This window comes from Petaurus breviceps, unplaced genomic scaffold (genome assembly GCF_028583685.1).
Source record: "Petaurus breviceps papuanus isolate PSGF00001 unplaced genomic scaffold, PetGlider_PUasm1.0 90792, whole genome shotgun sequence".
NCBI classification, from domain to species: domain Eukaryota; kingdom Metazoa; phylum Chordata; class Mammalia; order Diprotodontia; family Petauridae; genus Petaurus; species Petaurus breviceps.
The window spans coordinates 17,031,249-17,043,774 of NW_027187347.1; the positions used below are offsets into that span (position 1 = coordinate 17,031,249).

Sequence of the window (12,526 nt, forward strand, 5' to 3'; positions counted from 1 at the left end):
AGAATAGGAAGGCAAGGGAATGAATGGGTCAACCTTATTCTCATTGAATTTGGCTCGGGGAGGGAATGACACACTAAACAGGGTATCTCACCCTACAGGAGAGTAGGAGGAAAGGCATGAGAGGGGGGATAATGGAAGCACCCACTTTTGAAAAGGGACAGGATCAAAGTAGAGAATAGAACAAGTGGAAGGTGGGATAGGAGGGAGGGAAATAGAGTCAGTCTTTTACAATATATCTACTATGGTAATGTTTTGCATTAGCTACATATGTACAACCTATACTGAATTGCTTATCTTCCCAGTAAGGGTGGGTGACAAGGGAGGAAGGGAATGAATCTGGAATTTAAAGTTTTAAAATCAAATGTTTAAATATATATATATACTATTATTAATACTATCTTACATGTAATTGGGAAAGAAGATATACAGGCACTGGGGCATAGAGATCCACCATGCCCTCCTGGAAAAGTCGAAGGGGGTATGGGAGAAGATATGGGAGAGAGCAGATTAGAGGAGGGTATAGTGGGACTGCTATTTTGGGGCAGTGGATAGGGGAAAAAAACTGGGAGAGAATTTGTAACTCAAAATCTGGCAGAAATGAAGTAAATCAGAAGTTAATAAAGCATTTGAAAAATTTAAAAAAAGAAAAAAAAGGATTATAGTTCAACCATTTCTATTTTTCCTCTACCCTACCTGACTCATTTGCCTTGATTCAGTCTCCAGCTCTTCTCAGGAAGGCTGTATCTAAGGACCTACCCTCTATCTTTTTTTTTTCATTCTTAGTTTTTAGGTCCAGGCTCCCAGCAAAAGAAAGTGCTTCTGGCAAAAATTTCAATCTACCTCAATCTTCATCTACCTTTATGTCTTCTTTGGAGAATCTTCCCCACTCAAATGCTTGCTCCCAGTGACATTCCAGATTGGACTCCAAGTCTATTTTTTCCTTTCTTACAGAGGCCTCTCCAGTCTCCTTAGTCATGTAAGCCTTCCCCTCTAAAGGCATCTTCCTTCTACTCTGAACATATCTTGTGCTTGTCTACTTACTTATATGTTGTTTCCTCTACTAGAATGTAAGCTCCCTGGGTGCAGCAACTGTTTTTCTGTTACTAGTGCCTAGAACAAAGAGCTTAATATATATTTTCTTGATTGACTGAAGTACATAGCAAATGACAGAGATAAACATTATTTATAAAGACAAAATAAATCTTTAAAATGGAGAAAATTAAAAACAGACTTTCCCAGTACCCAGAGGTAAAGGTTTCAGACTCCCATAAAGGAAAACAAAGGAATAGGGTAAATACAGAATAGGGGAAAGGGTAGAAAGGAGAGTTCATTGACAGTATTCCCCTCATACTACATCAACCCAATCATCCAAGCATGGCTCCCTATAGCACCATATGACTTCCTGTGGACTCCAAATCTTCTCCAGTTCCATGATTCTTCTGGTCTTATCAAGAACTAGGTACCTCTTCATCCCTGACTTCTATTTGGATTGAATTTTAAAGATCATCAGCCTATAATGAATCTCTCTTATTCACTCAAAGGATCTGTTCCCACCTCATAAAGTGGTAACCTAACAGTGTCTCATCTTCACAGTTGGTTTTACCTGTTATGATCAGCTCCCTTTTTCTGTGTTTAGGACCTAGGCTTTCAACCCAGATTTAATGCCTCTGTTCCAAGAGGTGCTTGAAGCCTAAAGCCCTCTCTGACTATGGTGTCCTTTCCCCCCAAATCACAACAATCAAGTCTGAAGAAAGAAGAAGAAATATGCATTAAAAATAATAATAATAATCCCCATTCCTAATCCAACATGGGTAGAGGGGGGAAAGAAAGAGAGAGAGGTGTTAGAAAATCTATTAAGAAAATAAGTGTTAGACTTGAAATCATAAAGATCTAAGTTCAAATTTAGATTCTTACTAGCTATATGTAATACTACCTATGGTAATAAGCTGAAGTTAACTGCAATTTTCTCACTGTAAAATGGAGCTAATGTACCTACTTCTCAGGGTTGTTGGGAGACTCTAATGACGTAGAATATGTAAAGTTCTTTGCAAATTTAAGTGCTCTATAAAGTTAGCAGACTTCCAGGTCACATAAGGAAGTCTGTTCCAGCAGTGACAGACAGCACAGCAGGCAGCAGTCCTTCAGTAGCAAAAGTCTAATAAGGGGCCACAACCCTATAGCACCAGTGCTGAAAAGTTCTGAAATGCTGATGCTGGAGATGATAACCCTGCCACTTCTGGGCCAGAGAACTACAGAACAAAAGAAGCAGGATAGGGCACTGTGTTGAGGCACTGTGAAGCATTTCACTAAGTATGAGAAAAGGCTACCTGGGTCCAGTTCTGACCACCCAAAAGCCACTTGGGATAGAAACCTAGGCTGGTGAACTGTGAATTTCCCAGTTATGAGAGGAGGTTGACAAGGAAACCACAATCAAAGGCAAAAAAAGAATAAAGGGAAATCAGGGTGGGGAGACTGAAATTACCAAGGATCTGATAAAGAAGAAAACTCAAAGACCTTGAACATACATAAATAAAATTACAAGAAAAACACATAACAGAAGGAAAAATGGTCTCCAGATCTAGTAAACAAGTTCAGGAATCTATGAATAAATAATGAAAAACAAAGGAAAGATCTGATACTTGATATCAGAGGACCTTATGGAATGTGAGGAAAACAACTATTCCTAAGTGGTTCAAATGAGAAGTAAAAATTAAGAGAGCAGAATTTATGGCCTAGACAAACAAAAACAATATACAGAATAAAAAAATGTAATCTGTGCTGGCAAGTCTCACCAAAAATATAAAAAAGAGAAACTCAGAAAATCTGGAAGAAGCAAAAAAAAAATTAAAAGAACATATGCTCATTATGCAAACAAAACATGTTTACCGTGAAGATGGGATGTAAAGAACAATCTAAGGATCTCCCAAAAAGACACAACAGGAAAAAAAACTTTAACACCATAATGAAGTAAAGAATAAAAGAAAACTGCCCAGAACTTCTGAACATAGAAAATGAAATATGACACAGAACTCGGACTTGTGGTGGCAAGACTTTCAAGGACCACCTGGAGCTGCCAAAGACTGAGGAAGCATGACTGTGGTGCTGGTATTCTGTATAAATGTTGTTGTAGCTTTGTTAATATGTATGAACATTCTTGTGGTTTTGTTGAGCCTTGTCCTCCCAGGAACAGAGACTGTGAAGGACTCACACTGTGAGCTCCAATGTGGAGCAGGAACTGCAAAGAGAGCTGCTGGACAAGGAGCTGGGGGCTGTCTGCCTTTGAACTCAGGTGGCAGTTAGTTAGATTTGGGCAGGAGCTGGGACCATGGAAGAGAAACCATGGAAGCTGAAAGCCTGCCCCAAGTCAAGATGAAAAGACCTCTCCGTGGCACTGAGTAGTGACTGATGAAATTGACTGAGTATAGTGACTGATTAAAATTGACTGAGTAGTAACTGATGAAATTATAATTTACTTGTGACCTAGGGGTAGATTCTGGCTTTTGTACTTTCCACTACCCCTTAAGAGGAGGGTACTGAGTAGTGAACAAGTTGTAACTTAATTGTACCTCATGGGTGGAGAACTTTGACTTTTGTACTTTGTGACCCTTGAGGAGACAAGCCTCCTTAAGGATGATCGAATGATTGAGTTATTAAATGATTTTACTTTGTTGAAAACTATGTGACCACTTTGGTGAAAAGTATATGGCCATTTTAGTGATAAGTTGTTGAGCTATAACATGGTGAATGCTGTATTTTGATTTTCTGTGATAAGTTGTAACATTCTGAATGCTGTACCTTGATTTTCTGTAAATGTTTTGCTCTGGTTTGTTATTGAATAAATAGAGAGTTCACTATACTACGTAATCAGAACCTTGAAAGCTGTTCATATAGCTGCTCATGTGTGGCTTTACAGCATTATGGACAAAAACCTGGGGACATCCTGTTTTTGTCTTGTGTTTTTGTGTGTACGTGTAGGGACTACATTACAACCAAGGGAGGCTACATGAAGGGTGGAGAGAGAGAAATAGGAATGTGTTATGTGTCAGAGTCAAACCTAGGACTAGTAATGAGGGAAAGCTGACCCTGTGGTAACAGAGAGAAATTGCTACAAGAAAGTAGATAAGTAGGGGAAGAATTAAAGGATGGAAGGAAAGAAGCTTTGTTTTGGTAGTGGGAAGGGATCCCACTGACAAATGCTCCTATAGTTGAAGAGAGATGGTCTATGAAGGGAGTTGGAGACCATAATTATGCTGGGTGAGGCCTAGAGGATTTGGTGATTAAAAAGTCAACTTGTCCTACCTAGCTTGGGAGGGTTGGAATTGCTGGGGGCAACTGGCACCTGAGGGAGTTGGAGGGCATGGATCCAGTGAAGTAATTTTGAAGCAAATGAGGAAAAAAGAGTAACTGGGGAGAGTATAGATCAATGGAGGAATGCACAATCTGGGATATGGTATGGGAGGAGCCCTACCAAGAGGCTACAATCCTTTCTGACACCTAACATAATTAGCATTGTTATGGGAGTAAGGCACAATGAAAAGGAGGAATTCATGATAAGAAACTAATAAAGCAAAAAGAAAAAAGTAACAAACTAAAGGAAGGAATGAGGGAAAGAGAGCTAGTGGGTACTAGGCCACCTCAAAAAAGATTAATAACTGAAGGAAGAGGGAAAAATCATAATTTGAAAAAAATTAAAATGGAGAAAAATATAAACCTGATTCTTATAATTTTAAATGTGAATGAATTAAACAATCCAATAAAAAATTTTTAAAGTGACAAATGAGATAAGAAAACAAAATCCTCCTACAATATTACAAGAAACATTTAAATAACAAAGACATACACAAAATAAAACTGAGAGAATGAGGAAAAAATTACTCTGTATCAAGTGAATCTAAAAAGCCAGGAACATGCTATCTAACAAAGAAAAAACAAACATTCAAAAAAATTAAAAGGTAATAATTAAACAAGAAAACTACATTACGCTGAAAGGAACCAGAGACAACAAACCAATACCATTAATAAAACTATACACTCTAAATGTGTTAGGATCCAAACTCATAAAGGAAACATTATCTGAGCTACAAGGAACTATAGATAGCAACAAAATAGTGACAGGAGACTCCAATATCCCTCTTTCAATTTTAGATAAGTCTGATGAAAAGATAAAGAAAAGGCAAAATATGAACTGAACAAATTCCTGGAAAATTAGAGTTAAAACAGACCAAATTTAAAAAACAACTGAGATGTGTCAAAGTTTTACTATTCAGTAAACTTGACTGAGGATCAAGTTGCAGCTGGGCCTGCAGCTAACAAGCTGTCCAGAAACGTGAGGGTGTCCTCCTTTTGGTATTCATTAGCCCATGAACTCTACTGAAGGTTACCCCACCCCAGCTCCCTGAACTCCTGCTGCCCGTTTAACCCCCATTTGTCCAGTTGGCAAAGCAACCTAGCCAGGGACTCTCATTCCTGCTGCTTTAAGTACTAAATTTTATTTGTGGGGAAAAGGAAAGGAACCCCCTCTCCTCCCCCCCCCCAAAAAATGAAAGTACAAAGGAAAAGGAAGACCTTGAAGTATAAGTTCTGTGTTTTCTCAGCATTCTAAAATAAACTCCTGAAAACCCAAATTCACTCTTTCAAACCCTTTAGAGATCTTGAGAGGGGGAGGGGGATCTCTATTTCAAGAATAAACCTAGAAACTATTTGAGGATACCAGAGATACTAAGTACCATCCATGAAAGAGAGCAAAAAGTTTCTAAGTACTGCATTTTAAAATAAACTTTTGGAGGGCTCATCAGCATCTGAAAGGATCATGGTAGCTGAGTATATGACAGTTTCAAGTAAGTTGGTTAAATAAAACACTAGTATCAGAACCTTGGGAGACATTTTTGAAAATTATTTTCATTTCTCCTGAAAGAAGAAAAACAAATTATTTTCAGGTTATCTGCCAGAATTCTTCTGGTTTTGTTTCCAAACAAAAATAAAACCCCACCACAGTAGTACTACTTCAGTTCTGTGCCATTAATTTAATGTCACTATGTTAGAAGTGTCCCTAGTACCTTGGGGCCGAATGGAAGCAGCCACATCCCCTCTCATCAGCCTATCATCCTTTGACTTCAGAGCCTCAACTCTTTAGGCTTTCCTCCCCAACAACTGTCTGCACAGGAATTTTTCTGAAATCAGTGCTTCTGAGTTCTCAATGGCATTGCTGTCCATGCTCTATCAAAATAAAGCTTGTGCCTTAGAAGTGTAATTATGTAATGGTTCTTTTCATTTGATAGATTCTATCATAGGCACGGAAAAACAGTCTTAGTATGAACTGAGCACCAGTATAGGAAAACTGCCCCATTTTACAGAAATGACCATTTTAATGACATGCACTAAAACAAGATTCTACCAGATGTATGCGTAAAACAACAGGGGTCACAGGGTATGCTGTATCTAACATGATGTTGCAGTATCTGATGATATCAGGTGAGGACAGCCTAGGCTCAAATCCCAGCTAGGCTACTTACTACCAGTATTACCTTGGGAAGGTCACTGCACCTTTCTAAGCTCATCTGTGAAATGAGGGTTGGTCTGGTTGACCTCTGGATGACCAGTGCTAAAACCATATATGTTCTTATGGCACAAAATATGCAACTCTTATGACTCAGTCTACACGTATTTAAAACGAGGGCACCATCACATTAGCTTATCAGAACTGGTATAACTTGCCATTTCTGTGATTCAGAGGTGTTACTAATGCAAAAAGTTACTATTATTTAGTAACAATTGGGAGAGGGAACTAGTTATCCAAACGTTCATGGAAAGGGGGGAAACATTTCTCCAATACAGTGAGATAAGCTAAATTAAAAAGTTAATGAATTCACATTCCACTTCTGGGACCATTATCTGCTGAAAGCTGATGAATTTTGAATACACATATGAGCTCATAACCTCCTAAACCGGTGGCTCTCAAACTTGTGACCCAGAAATCTTTGCTGGGCCTCCTGATTTGGGTGGGGGTGGAGGAGAAGAGGCTGATTCCAAATGCAAAAGTGAGATATGGTGGTGTCTGTATGAGTTTCCTTTCCAGCCCAGGGAGAAGCGAGAGGAAGGGTGGGGATTTTTATTCTAGGTGACTGTGATGCTGGAAATTCACCAACTACAGCTTTAGAGCATCAGTCAAGACTTGCAGGAAAGAATTGAGGCCATATCTGCAAAGACCAGGATTATTAGGGAACACTGTACAGGGCCCATATGCGAATCTGGCCCCCACTTAACCAGTGTCCCTGTTTTCATATACCTCAACTGCATAATCTTATGCACTAGCACGTCACCTTATCTGACACCAAATCACACGGTTAGTATGAAGATTCAAAAGAGAATTTTCAGTATAGATGTTTCCACTATCAAAGTGTGAAAACACATTTGAAAATCTGCCACATACTGTTACCAAGGGGGGAAAAACGTCCAAACAAGTGCCCTTTATCATTGCATCATTGCCTCCTGTCTGACAGTAATACCAGTTATCATGTTTTAAGAAGCCTGTGGAGAAAAACTTTTGTGGCTTATATACATTGGTCATGATGTGAGATGATATACAAAGTTCCAATTTCTTAAAATTTCCACCCAAATTTGGTGGGGTGCATGTGGCCCAAACCCAAGGCCCTTAATAAAAAGCACTATATTCCAAAGATACTTAATGAGTCTAGAGGCGAAATTTACATTAAAATGTACAGAATTCCTTCCCATTTAGGTTTATGACATTTCCTTATCCATAAGGAAGGTCCCCCAGCACAATGACCAGACCTGCACTCATGGGAGAGCATGGGTAAGAATCAGGTGTGAATGGATGGCAGAGGGAATTCAAAATGATGAAAATCTCAGGTTCATATGAACATTATATGACCACCATTTTTCTTTCCAGGAATGCTGCAAAGAAGGTAGCATAATGGTAAAAGGAAAATAAACACTAGATTTGGAGCCAGAGGGCTGGGTTCTAACCTCACTTTTCTATAAAATGAGGGATTTCTGAACTAAATGATCTCAAAGTTTCCTTTCAATATGAACTCTGTGAACTCTAAATTCTTTACTATTTTTGATCCCATGTCATGGACTTCTTTGGACATGGATTTTTCTCTTAAAGTTTTAAGTGAGGCCACAGAAATATAATCAAGAGAAGCCTCTAGGAATGGAAGTTTAACTAAATCTGATTTCCTAAAGATGAATTTTCTTTTGCTGATAATAATTCTTTCATTATTGATGCAATATTATATATTTCAAATTTCACATGACAGTATCTACCATATTTGGAGTTCATAATTATATAATTTTGAGTCAGTCACATCAAGATCCATTACAGCAAATGCTTTTTCTTTAAATTTCTCATGCCTGGTACCAGGTTTGCCCCCCTAAATTGAATATTCTCCGTTTTTTGGCTTCTTCATTAAAAAAAAAAGATATGAAAAATATAAATAGGAAAGCCAGAAACATGATGAGGTAAGTCAATAAGCAATTATTAAATATGTACTATGTGCCAGGCTCTATGCTAAACCCTAGAGACACAAAGAAAACAAAAGATGGTCCTTGTTCACAAGGAGTTCACAGTCTAATGGGGGAAACAACATATAAATAACTATGTACAAATATATTTATATGTGAATTACATACATGTACATGTGAATTACATACATGTACATGTGTGCACAGGATAAATTGAAAATAATCAACAAAGGGAAGGTATAAGTCTTCTATAAAAAGTCAGGAATTTAGGTTATTATTTAGTCTAGAATAAAGATGGCTAAAGATAAATTGCATGGTGGGGGCTGAAGGTTATTAGATTAGAGAGACTAGCTAAAAATTTCAACTAGAAATTGAGCCAAAACTATAAGAGAGAAACCTACTGGATATAGTCACCCAAGTATACTCACAGTACTTCAAACCTATCTTTCCAGTCTTATGTCCCACTACTCAGTTACAAATAACCTCCACGTCGTGGAAACAGTACTACTCCCCATTCCCAAATACACTGTCCTAACTTTATGGCTTTGTCATTCTCTACCCAGACTATCTTTTCCCCATCCCGTGGTCCATCTATTGAAAATTCTCTTCGTCCTTCAGGCTCCCATCAAAGTCCAAACCCCCTACCTGAAAGAGAGCTCTGCCTCATCAGAATATCCACAGCACTTTTTTTCCTTTCCAACCTTAAATTACAGATTCCTCTACATGTCTCTTACCTCCCCTAGTAAATGTAAAATGCCTTGAAGTTAGGAACGCTTATTCATCCCTGTATTCTCACAGTGTAATGAGTACCGTGTCCTGGAACTTAGCCATAATATATAATTAATAATAAATAAATAATAATAATAACAATAAATAATTATTATTAACTGGAACTTAGCCATAATACATAATAAATAATCAATAATAATAATAATAATCAATAAATACATGCCAGATGAATTAATTTTAGGGAGGTGGTGAAGAATGCTACCAACAATGAGTTAACCCCAGCAAGGTTTTAAAACAGGATAACTTCTCATTAGATTGATAGTCCTAAGTAAATGACCTTTTAAGGTCCCTCTATGATGCAAAGTGGTATCACAGTGGATTGAGTGCCTGGCCTGAAATCAGGAAGACCTGAGTTCAAATCCAACCTCATACACGTATTACTTATGTGACCCTGGGCAAGTCACTTAACCCTATGTGCCTCAGTTTTCCTCATTTATAAAATGAGCTGGGGAAGGAAACAGCAAACCACTCCAGTATATTTACAAAAAAAAAAAACCCTAATGGGGTTATGAAGAATAACATACAACTGAAACAACTAAACAATAGTCTAAGGAGTCATTAAATCATTTCAATTCTGAAGAAAGATTAAAAACCAAAATGCACAAGGGAAGTATATTGCATTATATCACTTTAATTTAGAACAATAAATTGTGACCAAAACCCTAAGCTAGTAGGTAAAAATAACAACAGTTAACAACAGCTAACATTTATATAGGGCTTGCTATGTGCCAGGGGATTCACAATTATTAACTCATTTGATCTTCATAACATTCCTAGGACAGGTACTATTATGCCCATTTTACAGACTAAGGAAAATGAGATAGAGTTTACATGAGTTGCCCAGGATCATACAATTTGAACTCAGATCTTCCTGATATCAGGTCTGGTATAGTGAGCACCCTGTAGCTACCCCTGCAATCACATCTCCCATGGTCCTTCAGATGGGAGTTTATAGCAATCTTGGTTAGTTGGAGAGGCTGAAGCAAAAGCCCACTCACTGTTCAGGATTATAACACATGAAGGATGTAAGAAAGGAAAAGTAACCAATAGGAGAGTTTCTGTCTACCACACATTACAGCCTACTCACTTGAGCCATCTGGGAACATGACCAAATCTAGTTTAAAGATACAATATGAGATATATGTGTGTGTGTATATTTTTTTTTCACAAAATCATTACCAAACCTAGTCTGAAGACACAATATAATACATATGTATACTACATTCACAAAATCATTATTTGTTTATAATTACTCATTCACACATGTGGAGCTCCAGAAAAGTGCTTTGTAGCTTTTACATTTATGCCTTTACCAGTTTCTGTGGGAAAAGGGACTTCCATCAAGTTCTTTCTTCTTCCCTACTAAATGAACCAATCACTCACAAGGTAACAGAGTTGGTCCCTAGACTGAAGACAAATTAGCAAACCAATTACAGTATAAAATTGGGCAAACTTCGACAGTTTCCCAGAAAATGCAACAAAGTTCATGAAAACTTTTTTAAAATGATTTTTCAAAACCAATCTCACTAAATCTTCTTTATCAATTAAATCATAACACATACTCTGCACAAGATGAAGCAGCAAAGAGAGAAAAAGGGTATAGATGAAAAGATGCTTCATTTAAGAAAACCAGTGTCAAAACTATGAAAGCAACCTAGATGAAAATAAATGGGTTAAAAAGATAAATAAGGTGCAAGAAAATTTAATTTAGGAAGTCTTTTTAAAAGAAACTTGGGGGGGGGGGGGCATGTGTTTATCCTGATCATAATTACCATGCGACAACTTATATTTTTGTGGAATTTTTTAAAAATTTTTTCTGAACTTAACAAACTTCAAATAAAATGAACACTTTTATAAACATTATGGAACAGAAGAGCATTGTACATGAAAACTGAGGCTCTAAGCCTCAGAGCAACCTGCTTTTAATTTTAAGCATAAAATAAATTCGAGCCAATTTCAAAGCTGACCAGCTTGCAGAACTCTTATTTCCATTTACAATGAAGATCAATGAATGTGTCAGCATCTGCATTATATTCTTAAGAGACTTGGGTAGAAACCCATACAAGAAGTTTTATGAATTTGTCAAAAAGCTCATCCTTGGACCTCGGAAGTTAGCTCCAAATATCGTCCCAGGCTGGCTACAAGGGTCATTTAAAAAGGTCTACATTTCCAGACTGGCAATAGATTTGTGCAGGGTGGGGTGAGAGGCGGAATCTAGGTCTCAAGGGGGGGAGGGGGGATACGGAGAGCGATGATCGATCTTCAGTTAGAACAGATGAAGATTGGATGGGGGTGGAAGGCGTCGAGGATCGATCAGCTCCCCCGAGCGGGGGGACAGAGATGCGCCCTCGTTCCACTGGAGGCACCAAGGCTGGCCCTGGATAAACAGATGGGCAGCAAAGACGGCCCCAGGAAAAGTTGGAATTTCCCTGACTCGCTGGAGGCACTTGGCCCACTTGTGCCCAAACCACCTGGGAGGGAGGGGAGGTGGGGTCTTACCTTGCAGAGAGAGGAGAAGCAGGGGCGCCAGAGGGGAGCCCCTCGAAGTCATTCCGGGGGCTGCCGGGCGCCCGCCTCCCTCGCCCCCTCCCCGGCTCCGCGTCCCAGTACTGTGAGGGGCTTCGGCCGGAGTCCTTGCTCTCTGCCCCCGGAGACCACCCGGTTTGGCTCCGGCCACTGCCTTCCGCAGGTTCCCACGGCCGGTCCTGAGCCGCCCCAGCTGCCCTCCCCGGCCGGTCCCCGCAAGCAGCGCCCCGGGGCGCTAGGAGCCAGCCGGCGCTACCTCCGCCGCCGCCGCCTCCTGACGGACGCACCAGTGCGAGCAGCAGCAGCGCCGCAGCCGCCTCGCGCTGCCCCGGGAGCCGCCGCGCGGGCCCCTCGCGCTGCCCCGGGAGCCACACCCCCCCCCCGCCCCGCCCCCCCCCCCCCCCCCCCTTCTGCCCCAACCACCCCGCACGCCTTTTCCCCCAAAGCACACCCCCGCACTGTCGCCCCGGCAACCGCGGAGACGCGACTCCAGCGCGACGCCTAGCGGCCCACCCGCAGGGCCAGGCGCATCCCCGACTCGCGGCCACCTGTGGATTTCTAGCTCCGCCCCCGCCTCCAAGGACAACCAATCAGCTCTGGAAATCCCGGAGCGGCGAGATCCAGCCCCCAGCCTCCAGGCAAAGCTTCTCTGGAACTATACCGGACTGATGATAGTCCGAGGGATTCCTAAAAGTTCTGAGCACGGTGTAAAAGTCCACGGTCACGG

General features: G+C 40.2%; 2 protein-coding genes across 2 annotated transcripts in view; one reads left to right on the forward strand and one right to left on the reverse strand.

The window, feature by feature from the left end:
* IGSF11 (immunoglobulin superfamily member 11) overlaps nt 1-12,111 on the reverse strand; it is a 197,537-nt gene extending 185,426 nt beyond the window's left edge. The window contains exon 1 of the mRNA XM_069069968.1: nt 11,773-12,111. Coding sequence (XP_068926069.1) covers nt 11,773-11,824 — 52 coding nt within the window. The 5' untranslated portion in view covers nt 11,825-12,111. The remainder of the gene's footprint in view (nt 1-11,772) is intronic.
* The window catches only part of UPK1B (uroplakin 1B), a 490,606-nt gene that overhangs the window by 316,740 nt on the left and 161,340 nt on the right, over nt 1-12,526 (forward strand). The gene's annotated exons all lie outside the window — the stretch shown is intronic.